The 19,575-nt window shown below is 49.3% G+C and overlaps 1 protein-coding gene across 1 annotated transcript; it reads right to left on the bottom strand.

Annotated features, from left to right (window-relative positions):
• Nucleotides 1-6,492: 6,492 nt before the first annotated feature.
• Nucleotides 6,493-11,236, bottom strand: Nkx6-1 (NK6 homeobox 1). The gene is made up of 3 exons (XM_038315989.1): nt 10,567-11,236; nt 8,813-8,985; nt 6,493-6,744 (listed from the first exon to the last, which is right to left on the bottom strand). Exons 1-3 carry the CDS (start codon nt 11,234-11,236, stop codon nt 6,493-6,495), a joined length of 1,095 nt encoding a protein of 364 aa, XP_038171917.1.
• Between the last annotated feature and the right edge of the window lie 8,339 nt (nt 11,237-19,575).

The raw sequence follows: 19,575 nt of genomic DNA, 5'->3' as shown, positions 1-19,575 counted from the left end.
TTGCTCCTCGACCAAGTATCTGTCCTGCATTAGAGCTGAAAGTAACCTTGGACAAGGCTTTTCTTGATGCTACAGCAGCTGCTTCCCATGATGAAGATGATGAGGATGTTTGGCTCCCACAGCTTACCTGTGTCACACCTGTTCTCAGGTAGGACTCTGTTCTCCGGGCATCATATAAATGGTTGGGTTTCATTCTCTCTACAACCCTAAGAGGACAGTGCCATTGACATGCCTACTGTACAGAACACAGGGACACGGGGAAGGCACAAGTCACTTAACCAATACTGCACGGCCAATCAGGGGTGCCAGTGCTGAGATTCAGTCCAAGCCTGGCAATCATACACTATATGATCTTGTGATTGTGGCAAAGACAAAAAGAGTTACCAGGCCCTCTCACTCCCTTGAGGATCATTGGATTTGAGGTGAAAACTTGACCAGCCTTTGTAGACCCAATGATGACCCAGGAAGGGAAGTGGACAACCCCCCAGGGAAGAGGAGGTCTACAAAATGGTTTTCAAGAGCTTAACCAAGGTCAAGAACCAAGGTCAAAGCTTCAGCAGTTCCTGGAGATGACTGAGAACTGCACCAATGTGTGAGGCACAAAAGCACCTCAAGGGCCTTTGCTTGGAGATGACAGCAGCCCTAGGGGAATAACTAAGTGAACGGACTTCCAGGAGCCTCAACTTGCTCTGTGTAATACAGGGAAATTTGCCCCCCCCCCCCAACCTGACTTTTTTCATGATTTATATACCCTGACCAATTAAAAGCCTGAGAACAGAGGTGAAAGGAACTTTGGCTTCCTTACCGAACTTCCTCTGTCTGCCAAATAGTGCAATTATGCCTCAATATGTCTTTTGGTTACCCCCAAGGAAGATAACGGTATTAGCAATAGAAAGTACTAAAGATCCTCTATAACAATACTATGCACCTATACAAACTGCATGGTAGAAAACTCCCCCTTACAATGTAAAAGGATCCATCTTTGACTGGATCCTTGTATACTGAACCAGCCTTTTGTTTTGTTTTGTTTTGTTTTTTCAAATAAGACACCGAGACTATAAAAGAGACTTCTGCTTCAGGTTGGCTGGAATAGATACCAAACGCTTTAGCAAAGTTATACTTTCCAACATTTCTAATGTGTTACTCCATGGTAGCATCTGCTCTGGGGGCCTCAGAACAAGTGATACACATCTAGACAGTTAATCTTCCAGTCGCAGGGTTTAGATGGGAAAGGGAGCCAGGGAATGAGCTTAGGCACCAAGACCAACTCTCCAGTTTGTGGAACCGCTCCAAGCCAGTTGCAGAGAAATTTCCCTAACCCTTTAGCCATGCTGGTCACACCTCCCCTCCTCTCCATTAACCATTTATTAATAAATGGGAGGGATTTTGGCTCTGTGTTTTAAGAGGATCTAGTTGGGTGTGGTAGCAGGGGTCCTCCATCCCAGGATTCCGGAGGAGGGGCAGGAGAATCTCCAGTCTGAGACCAGTAGGAGAAGGTCTCAGAAAGGAAGGAAAGGGCAGGGGAGAGGAAGGAGAAAAAAGCGGGGACTTAAAGGAGAGAAGAAGGGAAAGTGGGGAGAAAAGCAAAAGAAACAAATGGGGAAGAGAAGTGGAGTACAGAGAAGGGGGAGGCAAAGAAGAAAGAAGAGGGGGAGGGAAAGAAGAAATGGAGGGGGGAAGAGGGGATGGGAGGAGAAACATTCATTATCCCAGGGAAGACAGTAGATCTCTCAAGTAGCTATCTAAATGCTTCAGAACAAAATAGCACTTTCCTAAGGAAGGGGGGGGGGCGTACTGAAGAAACTGACTTTAAAAAGAAAAGGTGGTCCTGGGGGGGGTGAAGCATTCCCTGCACATCTGTCTGTGTGTGGTAAAGGGGGGAAGGGTGTTGAAAGCAGAGAGAGCTGTTCAAATTAGCCTAAGATGGAGTTTATAGATGAAATCAACACTTACCTCTGTTGTTGCTACACCATCTCATTGTTGAGGATTAACAAAGGGGCCACTGTCTCTTTAAGTTATTCAGTGCTAGGAGTTCCCAAGTGGAATCTCTCCCTCCCTCCCTCCCTCCCTCCCTCCCTCCCCCCTCCCTCCCTCCCTCCCTCCCTCCCTCCCTCCCTCTCTCTCTCTCTCTCTCTCTCTCTCTCTCTCTCTCTCTCTCTCTCTCTCTGTGAGTATGTGTGCGTGCATGAGTGCGTGCACGTGTGTGTGTGTGTGTGTGTGCGTGTGTGTGTTTGTGAGTGTGTGTGTACATTCCTAGTCCCCTCCTAGTCCACCAACTTGAACAGGAGGGAGACATCTCCAAGTTAGTGTTGGCTTACCATTCTCATCTCTTGACCCTAGACAGCAGAAGATTTCAAAGACACCCTTAGCTTCTGACATAGAACATACAGTATGTCCAAAGAGAGCAGGGCTCCAGAACAAACCGCCTGCCTTGGAGTCTTCTCTCTTCCCACTGTCCTCAATACGAAAAAGAAAAGTGGGTTAAGATGCTCTCGAACTTGGAAACATGTCCAACACCCCTCCCCCAGCTTCTGGGAGGAAAGTATATGGGTTTGACTTCAGAATCCTGAATGTAGCCCAAAGGGAAAATTAATCACTACATAGGAAAATTGAGCTTGTATGGAAGAGAACGGAGCAAGAACAGCAAATCCAGGAGCATGGTTTGTTCCCTTCCACTGCAGGCCCCCAAATCTCAACCAGCCTCCTCACTGACTTCCTTTTTAGGAAAAGAAACACACACAACAAAAATCAAAACACTGTACTCTCCCTTTCATGTGCACACACGCATGCGCGCATGCACACACACACACACACACACACACACACACACACACACACTTTGCTTTTTTCACTTGTAAAAGCAGTGGTCTATCAAATCCCTTGGAACATTTTCTTGGTTTTCAGTCATGAATCTCTAGCTGTGAAGGCCGGCGGCTCATCAGGTGCTCGTGGTTGTTAACACCACAGCATTTTAAAGCAGGGATGAAAAACAAAACGAAATGAAAGACCCAAGGACTCTTCTCCTTAGCTGCTTGTACTGGAAATGTGCTTCCTCAGTTTCCCCACCACACCATCTCTTAGGCAGAACTATCTTTCTGCATACACACAGAAAGAAACCAAACCAACCCAGACAAAGGGAAGCAGAGGAGGCACCCCCCCCACACACACACACACTTCTCCCTTCCTACCAGCTGTATGGGGCCATGGCCAGCTGGAGTTTGGGATGGAAGTAAATTAACTGGAAACCTCAAGTCACTGCTGCAGTCAACTGGAGAAAACGGTGGATGCCAGTGCAGCAGGGCCCCAGAGCCCAGAGCCACCAGCTCGGTTCCCTGCAGAGCCCCTTGCCACCTCGTCCAACTTAGAGGGTGGGGTACAGTGGAGGCTACATTTAAAGACGCCAAGCACACAGAGAATTGTGACAGGACCTCTCCACAAATCCAACCTGAAATAAACACTGTCAGCCTTCAGATGACTCACTTCCTGAGAAACACATTAAGTCTTACTCAAAAAGTTTTCTATGACTCCTATTATTGTATCATTTCTCCAACTATGAATTATTGTTATCATTATCCAGAAACAATATTTTAATTGTAGTGTAAATTTTTATTTCCTTTTGCTTCCTAGCTTTTTCATGCAGCAGAGAGGTTAAAAGTTGACAAGAGTACAGTGGGAAATGGATTTTTATGTTTTTCAGTAAAGTGTCTTTGAAAATAGCAAGTGTGTTTGTTCCCTTTCTCAAAAGCCGGGAAGAAGAAGGACAGAGAGGGAAAGGAGGGGGAAGGGGAGGGAAGGAGAGAAACCGACAAAGGGGGAATAATTGAAAGGCTGGAGAGAGATAATAAAATACTGAAAACGGAGAGAAGAGGGAAAGAAAGGATGAAGGAAGAAAGAAAAAATGGAAATACTGAACAGAGAGGAGGGTGGTTTCTTGCCTGTTTGCAGTTAGCCTTAACCAGCTACCAGTCCAGCAGAGTAAAGCATTCTTGGCAATCCAGCTGCCTTTCTATAGGATGAATACCTCAGTCTTGCTAAGAACACAGAAACCAAAATGCATTAGAAACTTCTGTAGAACATTGTAAACCAGAGATAGTAACAGTGGGGAGATTTCCTTCCTTCCTTTCCAATGAACCGTGCCATCAGGAATATACAATAGCCGGCCAGACGACGGTGGCACAGACCTTTAATCCCAGCACTTGGGAGGCAGAGGCAGGCGGATCTCTGTGAGACCAGCAGGGTCTACAGACTGAGTTCCAGGACAACCAGGGTTACACCTTGAAAAACCAAAAACCAGGAGGAATATACACCAAAAGAATTACCATTAGCCATTCCAACTTCTGGGGAGAAAGCGATGTTTTTCAAATCTGCATTCTCTAGAAAACCAAACTGTTCTCACACTTGCTTTCACCAAAGTAAAGAATGGGGGTACCACTGATCTGTCTTTCTCTGGACACAGGCTCATTAATCTACATCACTAAGGAGAAATTTTATCTCCCTAGACCTGTAACTGAGAGTCTGAAAATAAAACAATAACCAATTACACCCATGCCCCCCAAGGCCCCAATACAGTAACTGCCCCCCAGTACCCTGAATTAACACATTTCTCACAGAAGCAGCTTGGGGCACTGTGTCTGTAATTCTAAAGGCTTCCAGGCCACGTCACTTAAAAAGATAGTTTCTTTGCCGGTTTCTATTTGGGGAATTCCGGGCTCCTGACTTTTCTGCATTGGGCTAGGTAATTAATGCAGATGGGCAGCGCCCAGCTCCCTGCTTCCCCCTAAGCTAATTGAATCAGAGGTTGCCTGAGGAACTGCATCCATACAAGGAGATGAGGTCTTCCTAGATTCATTCCCCAGAGGCTTCCTGGAAAAAGGGGGGAAAAAGGGGGAAAAAATAGGAGAGACATTACAAGCACCCACTAGACAGTCGCAGGAAGCTCTGATAAGGGAACAGTCTCTCTATCCTTCCATACCAGGGGGTAGGTGTGATTCCTTAAAGAAGAGATGATGGAGGTGGTGGAGATGCTGCTGCTGCTGCTGCTGCTGCTGCTGATGATGATGATGATGATGATGATGATGATGATGATGATGATATGGGGATGAGGAGGAGGAGGAAGAGGAGGAGCTATTTTACCCAGGACACCTACCTAACACTTTTTTGTGGTTTTCACTTTTATTTGAAATCTCTGATGAGGCCAGGTGATCTGCACCCGTTCATTCAAGGCAACAGACATATTCAAACTATTTTTTGTTGCTGTTTTTAATTAGATTTCTCCTTCAAAGCAGAAAGTGCATTACATTTCATGGGTCTCGCAAAGGGGCTGCCTTTTCTTTACAAACCGAATTCAGTATAAATTAACAAATGTTAGAGAGGCTAATATGTCACTGTTATTAGCTTAAAAAGAAAACAATTTACATATTCTATAGTATTCTTATAATACAAAACACTTCGGATTGGATTGCAGCAACTAAATGGAATTTTCATGTTCTGACCCAGAGAGCTTGCAACAATTCCCAACATCTACTTTTACGCATTTTTTATCAGAAAGGAGTTAAATTAAATACAAGATATTGTAGCCCCTCCCTCCCCAATATTTTCTTTAAATCACTAATAAATAGCAACAAACGACTGTGCAATTTCGGAAGGGAACCCAGAAGCTGGTGTGAGAAGCTTGTGGAATCTGCAATTTCAAGTCCTGGGGCAGGGTGGAGTGGGGGACTTGGGGCTGCCCCGGGGTCCAGCGAGGTCTGCGGGGTCAGCGACAGAATCTGTGAAGGGGAAAAGTCGTTCGGAAAGATCCAGAGCCCTAAGAGGAGTGAGTAGGGAGGTGTCTGGGGAGGGCAACGACATTTTTCCCCTACGATTCCCAAGTTAAAATGAAAGCCGGCCAAGTGGTATGGTTAGGTCTTAAAACCAACGGGAGGAAAGGTCCATCTCTTTATACCAAATTCCAAAAAGCATTTTACATTTTAAATATTCACAATAAAGTAACTTCTAGTCAGTGTGACTCACGATTTATTTACATAGAGCCTTCAACAGGTTACTTAGTGGGTTGAGCAGTTGTGGGCCGCGGGAGCGTCTCTTTTTCCCTAGGAGGCGGACGCCCTGCGTGGCTCGGAGATTCCCACCAGGCGTTGACTGTCGACTCTTCAGAAACACGACCCGGAGCTCAGGGACCACAGAGCCAGGGACCGAGCCTGGATGGGGGCGGGGGTGGGAAGGCGATGCTGACGTCGCGGGTGGGAAGGGTCCTGGGAAGCCGTGGGGTTGCGGGTTCGGCTGCGGGGGTTTTTTGCGCAGTACACTCGGCGGGCTCCCTTCCTTCTCATCAACGGCCCTCCTACCCCCAGCCCCCGCCACAATTTCTAGGTTAAAAAAATAGATATGTACATCTTAGAAAATAGTAAAGGCCCGGGGAGCAGCCGGGAAGCTGGGGCCCCGGCCGGACCGGCTGAGCGGCGCGGTAGGGGATCCCAGCGCTACGGGCGGCGCTCAGGACGAGCCCTCGGCCTCCGACGCGTGCAGCAGGAGGCCACCGCTGCCCGACTTGTGCTTTTTCAGCAGCTGCGTGATTTTCTCGTCATCAGAGTTCGGGTCCAGAGGCTTGTTGTAATCGTCGTCGTCCTCCTCGTTCTCCGAAGTCCCCTTGAGCCGCTCGGTCTCCGAGTCCTGTTTCTTTTTGGCCGTGGCCATCTCGGCCGCGTGCTTCTTCCTCCACTTGGTCCGGCGGTTCTGGAACCAGACCTGAGAGAGGGCGGGAGGGGGAGGCAGAACCGGGAAGGGGGTGATTGAGCGCCGGAAGACCCAGGCTCCCACCTCGCCACCCTCCCTTGCAGGCCCCCGAGGTCCAGGCGTCAAAGTCAGTCTGGTGGCCTCACTAACCCACCGCCGTTGCCATAGCGATAGTAACACTAGAGCAGTGAGGCCGGCCGTAAGCCATTTCTCCGAAAGAGTGAAAACAGGCTTGGAGCTGCCCTGAAAATAAACTTGCTTTTCCTATGTTCCAGCAAGAAACGGAAAACTTGCTTAGTTTTCCGATAGTGGAGGATTTTAGTCCTTAATTGTATTCGTAGATTAAGAAGTTTCAAACCACTACAGTGTTGTGTGATTTGTACAGAAGAGCACAGTATTAAATCCAATTATCTCGACTGTGTTTCTCACTTTTGAACACTTGACTGCTCACTTATTAGAGGCCCGAATCCTCACTAACTTCGCTGGTCAATCCTCCTCTCTTCTCCACAACACTTAAGAAGCGCGATCCGAAGTTTTCTGATGAATTGGCAACCTCAGTTCACACATAGCAACCAACACAGGCACATGAAAATATTTAACAGCTCAGTGCTGAGTTTCTTTACCCACCCTCAACGTTGTTCATAAAACTAATATTATTACCATTCGCTATCTTTAAACTGAAAGGTTGCTGGTTACATTATTTTTTATTATGCTCTTGCCTCGTTTTTCAAACATTAGTGTAATACTGCTCCTGCCTAAGACATTCATTTGCAATACGAATATGTTCAACCTGTTCATGATGTTTGACATGGACTGACACATGTATTTTAATCTTTACAAAGGGGAGGACAACCAATTTTCTGAACATGTTGAATTGTCCTCGTTGTATGCTTCTCATCTGTTATTTCTTTTATCCAGGGAATTAGAACTGTTAAGAAAAGTGATTTTCGTTATATTGCTATAATAATTCATTTCTGGCCATACGGACATATTCATGGTGGCAAATGAAGACCTCCAGATTAAGGTGGTAGGCTCTCTAGCCACCCACTGCAAAAAATAATTTCAAATGTGATGGTTTTCTAATGGCCACGTGAAAAAAAATCTCGATTGAAATATATTGTAAGATGTCTGCCTAGCAGGGAAATAAACTCTAAGTAGCTCAATGATATTACTTCTTAATGAGAAACAATCTAACTAAAGAAAGTAGACTCCCCCCTCCACATACACCCTAAAGAAACAAACGCAACAAACTGAAATGCACAAAGAGAACACAGAAAGCCAATTGAATTCACACGGCAGGTACAATCCCTTTATTTTCAGGGACAGATATCTGAAATCTGATTCCCTAGAAATGAAGTACACAACTCAATTATAGCCAGAGTGACATCTTACTTGGAAATTGCCATAAACTGCAGTATCTCAATTCTGCAGATAAACTTGCTTTTAAGAGAGTTCAACCCTAAAATGCACTAAAAATCTTGCCAGCTCATTTGGAAAATGACTATTCCAAAGAGATCGTATTCGTCTAAGCCAAAGCAAGTTATCAGTGCTACGTTCTTCTGGATTCATTTCCCTTTTACCTACAAATTAATATAGCACTGCAATTAATATAGCTGCTCCCCGTTAGGAAATTATATATCTAGTGGGGCCTGAATTGACAAACAGAAGCTAGAGTGTCTTTACAAATAAAACAAATCAAGCTTTCTAATCGGCTCCATCTGTGCTCAGGGATATCTCCTTAGTGCTTTTATTCTCTTCTAAGGGCGAGTTCCCCCAGCACAGGCTGCAGTCTAGATTAGCCTAATTTCTAAGGCGGGGACTTAACTCCTTTTGTTCATCAACAGTTTGCCTCCAAAAGACCCCAGGGCCTGTTCGACCCCAACCCTCTCATCCTCTCCCTACTTCTCCCCAGGTTCCCCAGAGCGCACCCCACCTCCACCCGAATTGACAGTTTGAGGAGGGGGAAAATGTGGGCGCGCGTGCGCGCGTGCACACACACACACACACACACACACCACGGGCGTGCGCGCACACGCACGTTCGGAAACGCTGTCCCTGGAGGTGTCAAAGGTCCACTCACCTTGACCTGACTCTCCGTCATCCCCAAAGAATAGGCCAAGCGAGCTCTCTCTGGCCCCGCCAGGTACTTCGTTTGTTCGAAGGTCTTCTCCAGAGCGAAGATCTGTTGGCCAGAGAACGTGGGTCTGGTGTGTTTTCTCTTCCCATCTTTGTCCAACAAAATGGATCCCTGATCTGCAAGAACCGATATCATAATTAGAGAGGGACGAGGCAACCAGTTACAGTGCTTCATGGGGGAGTGGGAGCAAGGAGAGAATTAGCAAAGCTAGGCGCTGTCGTGTTCGCTCGTAGTACTTGCTTATCTGTGGTCTGCGCCAGAAGTGCACCCCGAGCTTCCTTTTGCCGGATTCTGCTCACTACTTTTGTCAAGCCAGGTGCAGTTGGGGCAGCAGTAAATACTTTACTCTTAACCACAGTGCCAAATAACTAGGGAGGCCACTGCTAAAGAGTGCAGAGCTGAAATGGGACACCACCCCCTTAAACTAAGCAGGAATGCAGGAGAAAGGTCACCCTCGCCTCCCGGGTTAGTCTCTGTGCGCATGGAAGAGAAGTAGTTTGGTATATATATATATACACACACACACACACACATATATATCCCTTAGTCACTCCCCTAACCTGTGTTGGGCAACAAAAGGCTCCTTGTGTTTTGCTAACTGGTCCCTATTCTGAGGCCCCTGTGGGCTGGAGGAAGAGAAGGGGCGGGGGAAACACAGCTTATGGCGATCCCTACAACCAACACTGATACACGTCCCCAACACCCCAATAACCCTAAGGTGTCCCTTTCCCAAGAAAGCCTCACTTGGTTTCCTCATTTACTGAAGTTATTGCCACTAAGCCTCAAGTAAGGAGGCCCAGTGACTTGGACTAACTTCGGGGACTTGGTCACCAGCAAAGAACAGAGCGAGAGAAGGAGCTGAGCGGGGCCCTGGACGCCATCTGGGGGCGAGGAGCCTTCTAGGAGCTGGGGCTCACTGGCCAGAAGCCTACCCAGATCTTGGGTCATCGAGGTGACCCAGACAAAGTCTTTGGGAGCTCCGTTTTACTGCTGCGTCCTGCCATGGGTCATATTTCTCTCCCTCCCTTTTCTTGTGTTAGGCCAGTGAATGTCGAAATGCCTCTTCTTTGCACCCAGATCCAACTTGCCAAGGACCCTGGGGTGCAGGAGTAGGGAGAGCCCAGGCCCCGTTCTGGGAACCACCGGCCCCGTCTTCAGCGGGTTAGCTGTGAACAAGTGTGCTGGGTGTGTGTGGGGAGAGACTAAAATGTGAGCTGGAGCGGCGGGGGAGGTGTGCGTGCAAATGCCTGTTTTTCTTGGGGCCGTGGGTAGTTGTCCTGCCTACCCTCCTGGGTTTGCGGAAAACACGGGTTAGGCTACTGAAGGCCTGACTCTGGTTGGCTGGAAAGAGCCAGAAAAACAGGAGTGCAGAGGCCTCCTCAACCCTCCCGCCGCTTTCCAACTCTATAACCCAAAGTTGGTCCATTTCAGGAACAGCCCAGACAAAAACTCGCCCTCTGCGCTGCGTTCTAACCAGACACTTGCTCTCCCGCGGAGCCCAGGCCTGCCTGAGACTTGACGAACTTAGGAAATCTTGCATCCCTCGCTAGACGCCCGGGTCCAGGCAACAGCCTGCTATTCTAGTACTGCCAAACTACTGGGGTGTCCGGAGGACCGACGCATCCGCTGGCACACTAGGCACCGTGACCCGAAAGCAGGCATAGGAAACAGGGATCCGGGCCCGCGATAATACTCACGGGGGGTACAGGCCAGGCGTGCGTCCCTCCAAGGCGGGCTCTGCATCACCCCGGGCCAGAAGATGGGCGTCCTGCCAGGCAGTTCGGCCAGGGGCTTGGGGTACCGGCCCACGGCGGCCACGGCCGCAGCGCTGGGGCTGAAGTAGAGCCCGGGCGGTGGCGGCGGCGGGCTCAGGCTGCTGAAGCGGGGCAGGCCGGCCAGCAGCCCGGCTGGCGAAGAGGCGGCGGCGGCGGCGGCCGCAGCAGCAGCGGCTGCGGCCGCAGAGGCCGAGGTAGCGGAGGCGGACGAGGAGGAGGAGGAAGAGGACCCAGAGGGCGAGGCGGAAGGGAGGGAGGCCCCCGAGGCCACCGGCATGGAGGGCCGGCTCAGGATGTCGTTGATGCCGTGCGGGGTGGCGGCCGAGAGCTGCTGCGGGGGGCTGCTCAGGGACGAGAGGCCCCCCGCGGCCGGGGGCTTCAAGCTGCCTGGATTGTGGGAGCCCAAAGGCGGGGAGGGCGACGAGGACGAGGAGGACGAGGAGGAAGAAGGGGGCCCAGTGGGCAGCGGGGGGTAGGCGGCGGGGTACAGCGGGGTCTTCATCTCGGCCATGCTGTGCAGGGCGGCCAGGGGCGGGCTGCTGAGCAGGAACGCGCTCTGCCGAGGGCCCTCCATCGCCCCCACAGCTAACATCCCACAGCCAGGCCCGAACCCGCAGCCGCGCAGGCCAGTGGCCCCGCCGGGGCTCTGGAGAGCCCGATGCGCCGGGGGGTGGGCTCGGCTCACTGGGAGGCGACCGGCCAATGGAGCCGGGGCCGCCGGCGCCCGGAGCTGCTGTCCGAACTGCGCAGCAGAAATGTCCAAGCACCCCGCTGGAGGCGGCGAAGGGCAAGGGCCGCGGGAGTGCGGACGGGTTCGGCGCTGCCTTGGTTCGGAGAGTCCAGGACTTTCGGTCCCCAGCGCTCGTCCCTCGTCCGCGGCTCAGAGGGCTCTACTTCTCTTCTCCACCCCCGCGGGAAATCACCAAAACAAGCCCGGGGCCGGGCCCTGAGAGTTTGCAACAACGCTGGAAGCCACCGAGCGTACACTTTGATGTAGGAGGGTGAGGGCTGGCTCGCCGGCTTTGGGGAGCTTCAAAGGGAGCCGCGTTTCGCCCGGTGCGCGCCTCTAATCTCGCTCGGACACTCAGCGCTCGCCGCAGCGCAGCTGATTCGCACTGGCCTCTTGCTCCGGGGAAGAGCGCAACCGGCCCGCGCGGGGATTGCGCCTGCCACGGCCGCGGGCCGGAGCTACTGCGCCAGAAAGGGCAGTGTCACTGCTCCGGCGGCCTGGGGACTTGGCGCGCCTACGCGCCTGCTTCCCCTTTGGGCCACGCGGCGCCCGAGTAGCGGCAACGAAAAGGATTAAAGAGGAAAAGAAAAAAAGAAAAACCTAAGTGTGAAAAGTCTGACGGGTCGGTTCCCGCTCCGATCGTCCGTCCGCTTCTGCAAACCGGCCCGGAGACCCCCGCCCCACCCCCCGGCGCCCTCTCTTGCTCTCACTCTCCGCCTTTCTCTCTCCTCTCTGGCATTTCTCCTTGGTTTTCCAGGCTTGACTCTTCTAAACCCTGTCCTCTGGCCAAACTGACCCTCTCGCGGCTCTTCCCTCCTCTGCTCTCTCCCTCCGGGCCTGACAGTTCGGATGAAGCTCTCAAAGGTAATAAAACATTTGCACCCCTCCCTGCCGCTCTTTAGCTGGGGGACGCAAGGGAGGGGCGGTGGGGGGGCCAAAATGAGAACTTTCAGGAACGTCACTCGGGGGCTGCTCGGCGGGGCGGGACTGAGGAGCGAGGCGCAGGTCTGGGCGTAACCACCGCCTCCAATTGCGCTCAGCTTCTGCCTGGCCTCGCTCCTCGGGCACGCCCACCAGTGAGCGCCACATCCTCTGATTGGCTGAAGTTAGGAGCCATAAGGCCGCGCCCTCCTAGTCCCCACCCCGGCGTCCCTTGGGCGGAGCCAAGAGGGGAGGGACCTGGCGAGAAGAGTGTGGTTCCAGCTCGGGGCCAGAGGCCCCCCTCAATTAATTGTGCAAAATAAAATGGAAAAGGGGAGGAGGGAGCAGGAACGAAGAGGGTATTACTTTTTAAAGAGAGGAATAATGAAAAGCCAGCCCTTTTATGGAAAAGTAGTTTAAGTTCGTCCCTTCCGCCCACATCAGCTCGCGTCATTCTCTCCCACTTCCCCCACCAGCTCTCGGCGCCTCACCTCGAATGGTGTCTGGACCCTTGCGAAAGAAACGGAGCTAATGGAGCAGGCAGCCGGCGCATCCCCGGCCGGGTTCCTTCTTTTGAAGGGATTAATTAAAGGCCATCTGGGCTCTTGCAGAATTGTGTAAATTAATTTGTTGCTCCTTAAGCCTATAGATGTCCTTAATCCCCTCGCAGGCCTAAGGGTCATCCTTTCCCATCTTTCCTCCTCCTTCTCTTTTCTGTTCCTTCTCCATTTTGATTTTCATTCCTGAGCACCCCTCCTCACCGTTTTCACTTGGCGGGGGGGGGGGGGGCGGGTCTCATTGCTCTAGGAACGAAATCAGCTTAATGGAAATATTTGTCTCTTGCGTGGTGTCCAAACCTAAGAGGAATGAGATGAATAATAATAATAAAAATACTCCCTCTACTATTATTAGTTGGATTCACAGGAGGCAGAATGACCAAAATTCAGGCGGCAACTTTAGATACAGGAATACCTCCAGAATGTCCTGTCAAATTCTCAACTCCGGGCTGTTGAGGAAGCTGGAGATACCGGGACTTGTTTGCTGGGATTGGGAGCAATGGTCAGAGGGGCTTTGCTCCCTCTGACTGACTGATCTTTAAGTTCTGGTCAGGGTTGACCTAAGCCCTCGCTCGGGTCGACCTTGAAGAATCAGGCAGTTAATGGACCAGTGTGTGGGGGGGGGGGGGGAGAATCACCACAGAGAGCTAGCTGCATGAGGTTACTAAACCCAAATTTAAGGCTCAGAAAACAGAAATAAATGCAACGAACGACCCAAGAATAAAAACTGAGCTGCACAGGGGAGTTTGAATGTCGAGACACCTTTGTTAGTCCAAGCAGGAGGCCTTAATCACTCCCCACCTTTCCACCCTTTCCCAAGCTTGAGTCTTCTACCTGGGGTTGAGTTTGAAATGTAAGAGCAAAGCTGAGCAGTTAATCATCCTTTGCCCCTTTCATTCACTCCGAGTCCGGGGATGGTATTTGTCTTCCTCTATCTGTCCCACCTTTATTAACTTCAAGACTTGGCTAATGCCATCTTTTCATAGACTTTAGCATCTGACCTAGGAACGGTGGGGTTCTGCATGGATGGGAGGTTTGTTAAGGGGCCGCCAGCTTCTGAGGAGAGCTGAAGTGGGCACTGTCTGCACTTCCACGCCCAGGCAGACCGCTTCTGCGCCTAAACCCGAGACGAGCCGCCAGCCAAATTCGCAGGGAGACTTCAGAGGCGATAGTGGCGGTGCAGTCACCGATTCTGGTTCTGGCTTCCTCACAAACTTCTCCCACTCGGATCCAGCATTTCTGCGGTGGCTCAAGGTCAGCCTGCATCCGAATCTTGGGCCTCCAGGGAATCTGCTCAGGTCCTCCGGGAAGGGCGTTCGCAGGGACTAGGTAGGAACTGAGAAAACGAAGCTACTGGTCTTGCAAGTTAGCTGCTCCAAAAGTGCCTATCCCTGTAGATACTGTAATATGCAAAGAGTTGGTAGTTTTAGAAATGATCATTTTTCTATTGAGAATTTAGTATCTGGTGTTGGGAAGGAGATGTTAAAAAGAGACCCGAAAGAAAGACAAAAGGAGAGAGAGGCACACAAATAGAGACAGAGACAGATGGACACACAAACAGAAAGGGGGGGGGAGGAGAGGAGATCGGTCAACTCCAGTTTAACTGTACTTGCTAGTTGTAAAGCTGGGTTTGAAATGAAGAAGTCTCATCCGTTGATTCTGTAACTGTCATTCACGTTGTAGAAATTAAAGTAGCAAGATTCTTAATTCTAGCAATAAAAGATTATTCATTGATCCCTGATGGGTGAATTCGGGTGCCTAAATCCTCCAGCAGCTTCAGCAGGCAGCATATCTTCGGCATTCACTCTGCCAGCCTCTGAAGAAAGGCGGGTGCCTCTAGCCAGGTTGCGTAGGGGATCTGCCCCCAGCGTCCCAGGAGAGTGAGCTGCTCGGTTCATTCGGGTAGAGATCGCTTTGCTCTCTACTGATCCACTCTGGCCCAGGTCCTGCCAGGCACTGCCTGGTGGGCTCCAAATACTCTTGGGACTTGAGACTTGGTTTTCCTTGGGGGACCTACCCGGGCCTCCAAGCTCTTATACCCACTTCTCACTAAAGCAGGTCTAAGCAACGGTCCCTGCTCTTTCCAACACTATGTTTCTATATGTATGCAGCTATATATCTGGGAGGGCCAGGCTGTGCTTGAAAGCGAATGATTTGCATTTTAATTAAAAATAAATGAAAGCTTTTGGCAAATCCGAAGTTGCAGGAAGGGTTCACAGGGCCGCCTTGAGGAAGAGATCTTTGGGGACAGTGGCTTTCCGGTGCCCAGATTCCAGTTGCAGCCTACTCCTGGGAACTGCAGTTTGTGGGATCCACTGGGCTCTGTTTTCTCCCTTGACCTTTGACGCGGAGCGCCACGCCACGCGCTATTGATACTTCTGCTTTAAGAGAAAGCAGCCGTCATTAGATCCAGGATAACACACGGGTTGAATGCGAATGAAACCTCAGCTAACTGTACATAGGCTCCTCGAAGATACCAGTGCCTCTGCCCCGATTATATTAGTGTCAAATGTCGGGATGCCCCAGGGTGCTGTAGAAAGGCTATTGCTACAAAAAGGAGGGGGCGGGGGATTATGTGTTTCGGGCAAAACAAACCAAACAAAAACCAAAAACAACACACACTAAGCAACAAGAAGTCTCTTCAGAACCTGTTTTGTCGAACCCGCTGGAAGACTAACCATGCCACAACAGGACCGGGGCCTGTTTTGGCTGAAAAAGAGAAAGATTAGTTTTAAAATAATGTTAACAAAATGAGCTAGTGGCTACAAAGAAATACAAGGAAGACACAAGAATGTCCCTAAACTGGCCCAGCCTGCTCTAGGGAACAGATGGGTGGTGGGGTGGTGGGAACATTAGTGGGTCTCCGGCGGTTAAATGTTGTCAGGTGGGAACCGGACAAAGGGGAAGGAGATTAAGAAAGGAGAGCAAGACCCGGTCAACCCATACCCGGGCAGGCAGTGAAGGCGGGGTGGGTGGGTGGGTGGGTGGGAGTTGTGTGCACTCCCTGCTCACCCGTAAGGAAGCGCCAGCAGATGCATGGTGGGATCCTCTACCAAAAAACCCAGAACCCCTCTCCCGGACTTGCCTCAGCCTCCTTGGGGGCTGCCTTCACCCCCTCCCCGCAACCCGAAACCCGCAGCCCAGCACCCTTCAAAACAGCTGTAGCACGCGCGACCCTGTGGAACAAGAACTGGGGCGCCCCAGGGGAGGATTTCTAAAGGACCTCAGAAGATGGGAAAGAGCAAAACTTCAAATATCCATAAGTATCTTCAAACAAACAAAGCAGATAGACGTAGAAATGCAAATATATAGCTTTTCAAATGAAAATCACCCCTCTGCTCATCCCCCCTCCCCCAACCCTTGGTTTGCAATCTTGGTTTACTTTGAAGTATATATTCTGGAATATATACAGATGGAGAATCATATGGCTGAAGGAATGCCCGTTGGTTTCTTGAGTTAACTCACAGAGGAAAATGCTAGGCCAGTCTAATGCCTCAGATTTGATCTGATGTGCAGTTTTGATTGACAAGCTTACATAACCACGGGCAACATGCATGGTTTTTGATAGACTCCATAAACCGGTTCCTCCCGTGGGATTGAGCGCCTGAGTGTGTGGGCGTTGGTCCTTGCCTGTCTCCCGGGTGCAGCTTCTTATTCTTCTGTCCGGGCGGCGGCTGGAAAGTTATTTTATTCCTGTATCCGTTTGCCCTACACGCGCTTGTGAAACTTTGTGCAGTTATCGCCCTCTTGTGGGGGAAAAAATCCTAACATTTTCCTAGGGCCCAAGGAAGAACTGGCGGCCTTTTGCTTTGGGTTGTCAGTGGCACAGGCTGCCTGAGTGTAATCCCCGTGCGATTCATTAGCATTTGATAATTTCTTTATTATCTGCCGAATTCTTGACGTGAAGGATGGGTCCATTCGTTTTGCTTTAAGTCAGGTACCAAACTCTTCTGGAATTTAGTTTTTAAGTCTTTCTAACTTTGGTGATTAACACTGCTACTTGGCTTCATTGCCACTTTTATGGAAATTATGTTGGCTTTCTGCTTTCTTCTCTGCTCATCGAGTGGAAGTTTGCTCATTGGGCACATTTGGAAAGTTCAGAGGATATACAAGTGCACATAAGCCCAAACACTGTGATCCTCAACCCCACCTTCCATGCCAACATTGTGACTCCCAATCCCAACTTCCATGGCAACACTGTGATCTGCATATCTGTTCTCTTCTCTGGTCTGAATGTTGAGATTATACTGAAGTAGACAGAGTTGTGCATTCAAGTTCATTTTTATAACCTTTATTTGCACGGGGAAGCAGAGACAAATCTGACTTGGGAATTAGCCTCTCCTAAGAAAAAACACATTTGTGTGTCAGAAGGCCTAGCTCACTTTAGCAAACTGCAACCTTGCCTGGAGATTGCTTCAATGGCAAGGTTCCTTCCTTGATCCTTCCATTCACCGTCAAACCCTTCACACAGCCGCTACTCCTCAGCATGCTGTGACAGAGGAACAGGAATAGCAGCTACTAAGTAGTTTATGCCACTAATTCAACAGCTCTACAAATTAGGCAAAATAAACATCCTCCTGTGGAATGAAGTTGTAGCACAGAGAATTTAAGAATTCTACTCAAGAATTAGAAAAATAGGAAGACGAATTTTTACACACACACACACACACACACACCTCAATCTGGCTCCAGAGCCACCCATGCTTTTAATCGCTATATTATACTGGCCTTCTGCTAGCTGCAATAATAATAATGCTTAAATGTTTGTGAAAGCTAGGGGCTGGGCATGTAGTTTAACAGTAGAACACTTGCCCAGGATGACACTCAAAGGCCTGAGCTCCGTGTCCAGCTCCAGGAATAAAAAATAGGAGAGTATGTGAAAGCAACTTGAATACTGTAAATCGTCAGGTGACTCTACATGTCCATTACAGAGGAAACATAATTCACCATATCTTGGGTCGGAGAAAGATTTTGGACTATCTCAAAAAATAAGAATTTAATCTCTGGAAATAAATGTCTTTAGCTTATACACAAGTCAAGTACCTAAGTTTCAAAATAATTTTAACTTGTGTTATTTGTTTAAGTCAGCACATGTTTTTGTTTCTGTTTTTGTTTTCATGGTCTTAGGGATCTTACTGGCTTTACACATGGCAGACAAGCATCCTACTTGCAAGCCGTGTGCCAAGTCCAGGCTTTCAAGAGACTTACTTTTAATTTTTAGTATTTTAAAAACAGGGGCTCACTCTGCTATTGAGTTTGTCCTTGAACTCTCAACACTTCTCAGCAAGCCTCCTATTTCTGTCTCCTAAGTTCCAGGACATAGCTGTGAACTTCTTCCTTTGGCCCGTTTAAAGATTTTTTTCATCCTAAATACACACAAGTCAGATCTACATCTATATTCCCTTCATCCATTAGGATGCTGGTCACAGAGATGCTGAAGACATCCACACTCAATGGCCAGGTACCTTCAAATCAAACTAACCAGCCTTAAAAAACATTCACTGCACACTAACCCAAGGAAATCCTCAGTTACCTGGTATACTTCAGGTGACAAAGTTATAATTGCTACGGTGGCACAATACTGAACCCATTTATCAATCAGTTTTGCACATGCATTATCCCATCAGAAGGGGTGCTGCCACAGGCATCAATTAACCAGAGGGATACCCTATCTGTTGGAATAGATACACTGTTGTTTTGCTTGTTTGTCTGATGGCTTCTTTTGAGACACAGTCTTTTGATACAGCCCAGGGTGGCCTTGAACTCAGTGTCAAACTTGTCTTAGAGGCAAGCCTGTTTCAAACTGGTGATCCTCTCGTCTCAGCCCTCTAAGTACCAAGACCAAGGTGTGCACCGTGGCCAGGTAGATGTACTATTTATCTGCCTGAGGTTTAAAAAGAAAGAAATTTTTCAGATCCTTATTGTTGATGCACATCTTCCCAGCTGTGATCTTGGATAGGTTAGTTACTCTGTTGGAAACTGGTACTTTGTCAGGTTAGTAAGTCAGTCACTCTTCTGTAAAGGTGCTGGTTTTAAGATGTTCTTCCCTGGAGCTGGTCATGGAGGTATCTGGAAGCTATGAAGACCCCTGTGAGATGAAGGTGACACTCTCTCAAAGGAACCAATGTAGGCAGATGTTTCTGTCCGGCCAGGTCCCGCAGCCATTCAGCACCAAAGAAACACACAGAGGCTTACGTTAATTATAAACTGGTTGGCCTATTCACTCAGGCTTCTTCTTAACTCTTATATCTTACATTAACCCATAATTCTTATCTGTGTTAGCCACATGGCTTGGTACCTTTTATCAGTGAGGCATTCTCATTTTGCTTCCTCTATGTCTGAGTGACAACTGCAGACTGAGCCTTTCCTCTTCCTAGAATTCTCCTATTCTGGTCACCCCATCTGTACTTCCTGCCTGGTTACTGGCCATTCAGCCTTTTATTAAACCAATACAAGTGACAAATATTTACAGGGTACAAGGCCATTGTCCCACAGCAAACCAAGACTTTCTGATGTCTGTTATCTGTAGATAGCCAATCCTTGGGAAGGAAGAAGAGGCAGAGTTTAGATGACTCAGCAAGAGCAAACAATTCTCTTTTCTTTTGTTTGGACCTCAAGCTGCCCAGTGTGCTATGCACAGAGAGGTCCAGTAGATGCAGCAGAATGCAGAGGCAGCAACACCTAACCTGCAAAGAACTCCTCATAGGGATTCTTCCATGACGG

The sequence above is a fragment of the Arvicola amphibius genome, chromosome 1 (assembly GCF_903992535.2).
Source record: "Arvicola amphibius chromosome 1, mArvAmp1.2, whole genome shotgun sequence".
Taxonomy (NCBI): Eukaryota; Metazoa; Chordata; class Mammalia; order Rodentia; family Cricetidae; genus Arvicola; species Arvicola amphibius.
The sequence above is the reverse complement of the archived record's forward strand: the minus strand, read 5'-3'. Positions and strand labels throughout refer to the sequence as shown.

Bases quoted from the DNA above. Each gene is read 5' to 3' on its own strand.
- Nkx6-1 (XM_038315989.1), bottom strand. From the start codon at position 11,236: ATGTTAGCTGTGGGGGCGATGGAGGGCCCTCGGCAGAGCGCGTTCCTG. The intron at 8,986-10,566 runs GTGAGTATTATC...CGGTTCTTGCAG, and splicing joins ACGCCTGGCCTGTACCCCCC to ATCAGGGATCCATTTTGTTG. The intron at 6,745-8,812 runs GTGAGTGGACCT...GCCCTCTCTCAG, and splicing joins TGACGGAGAGTCAGGTCAAG to GTCTGGTTCCAGAACCGCCG.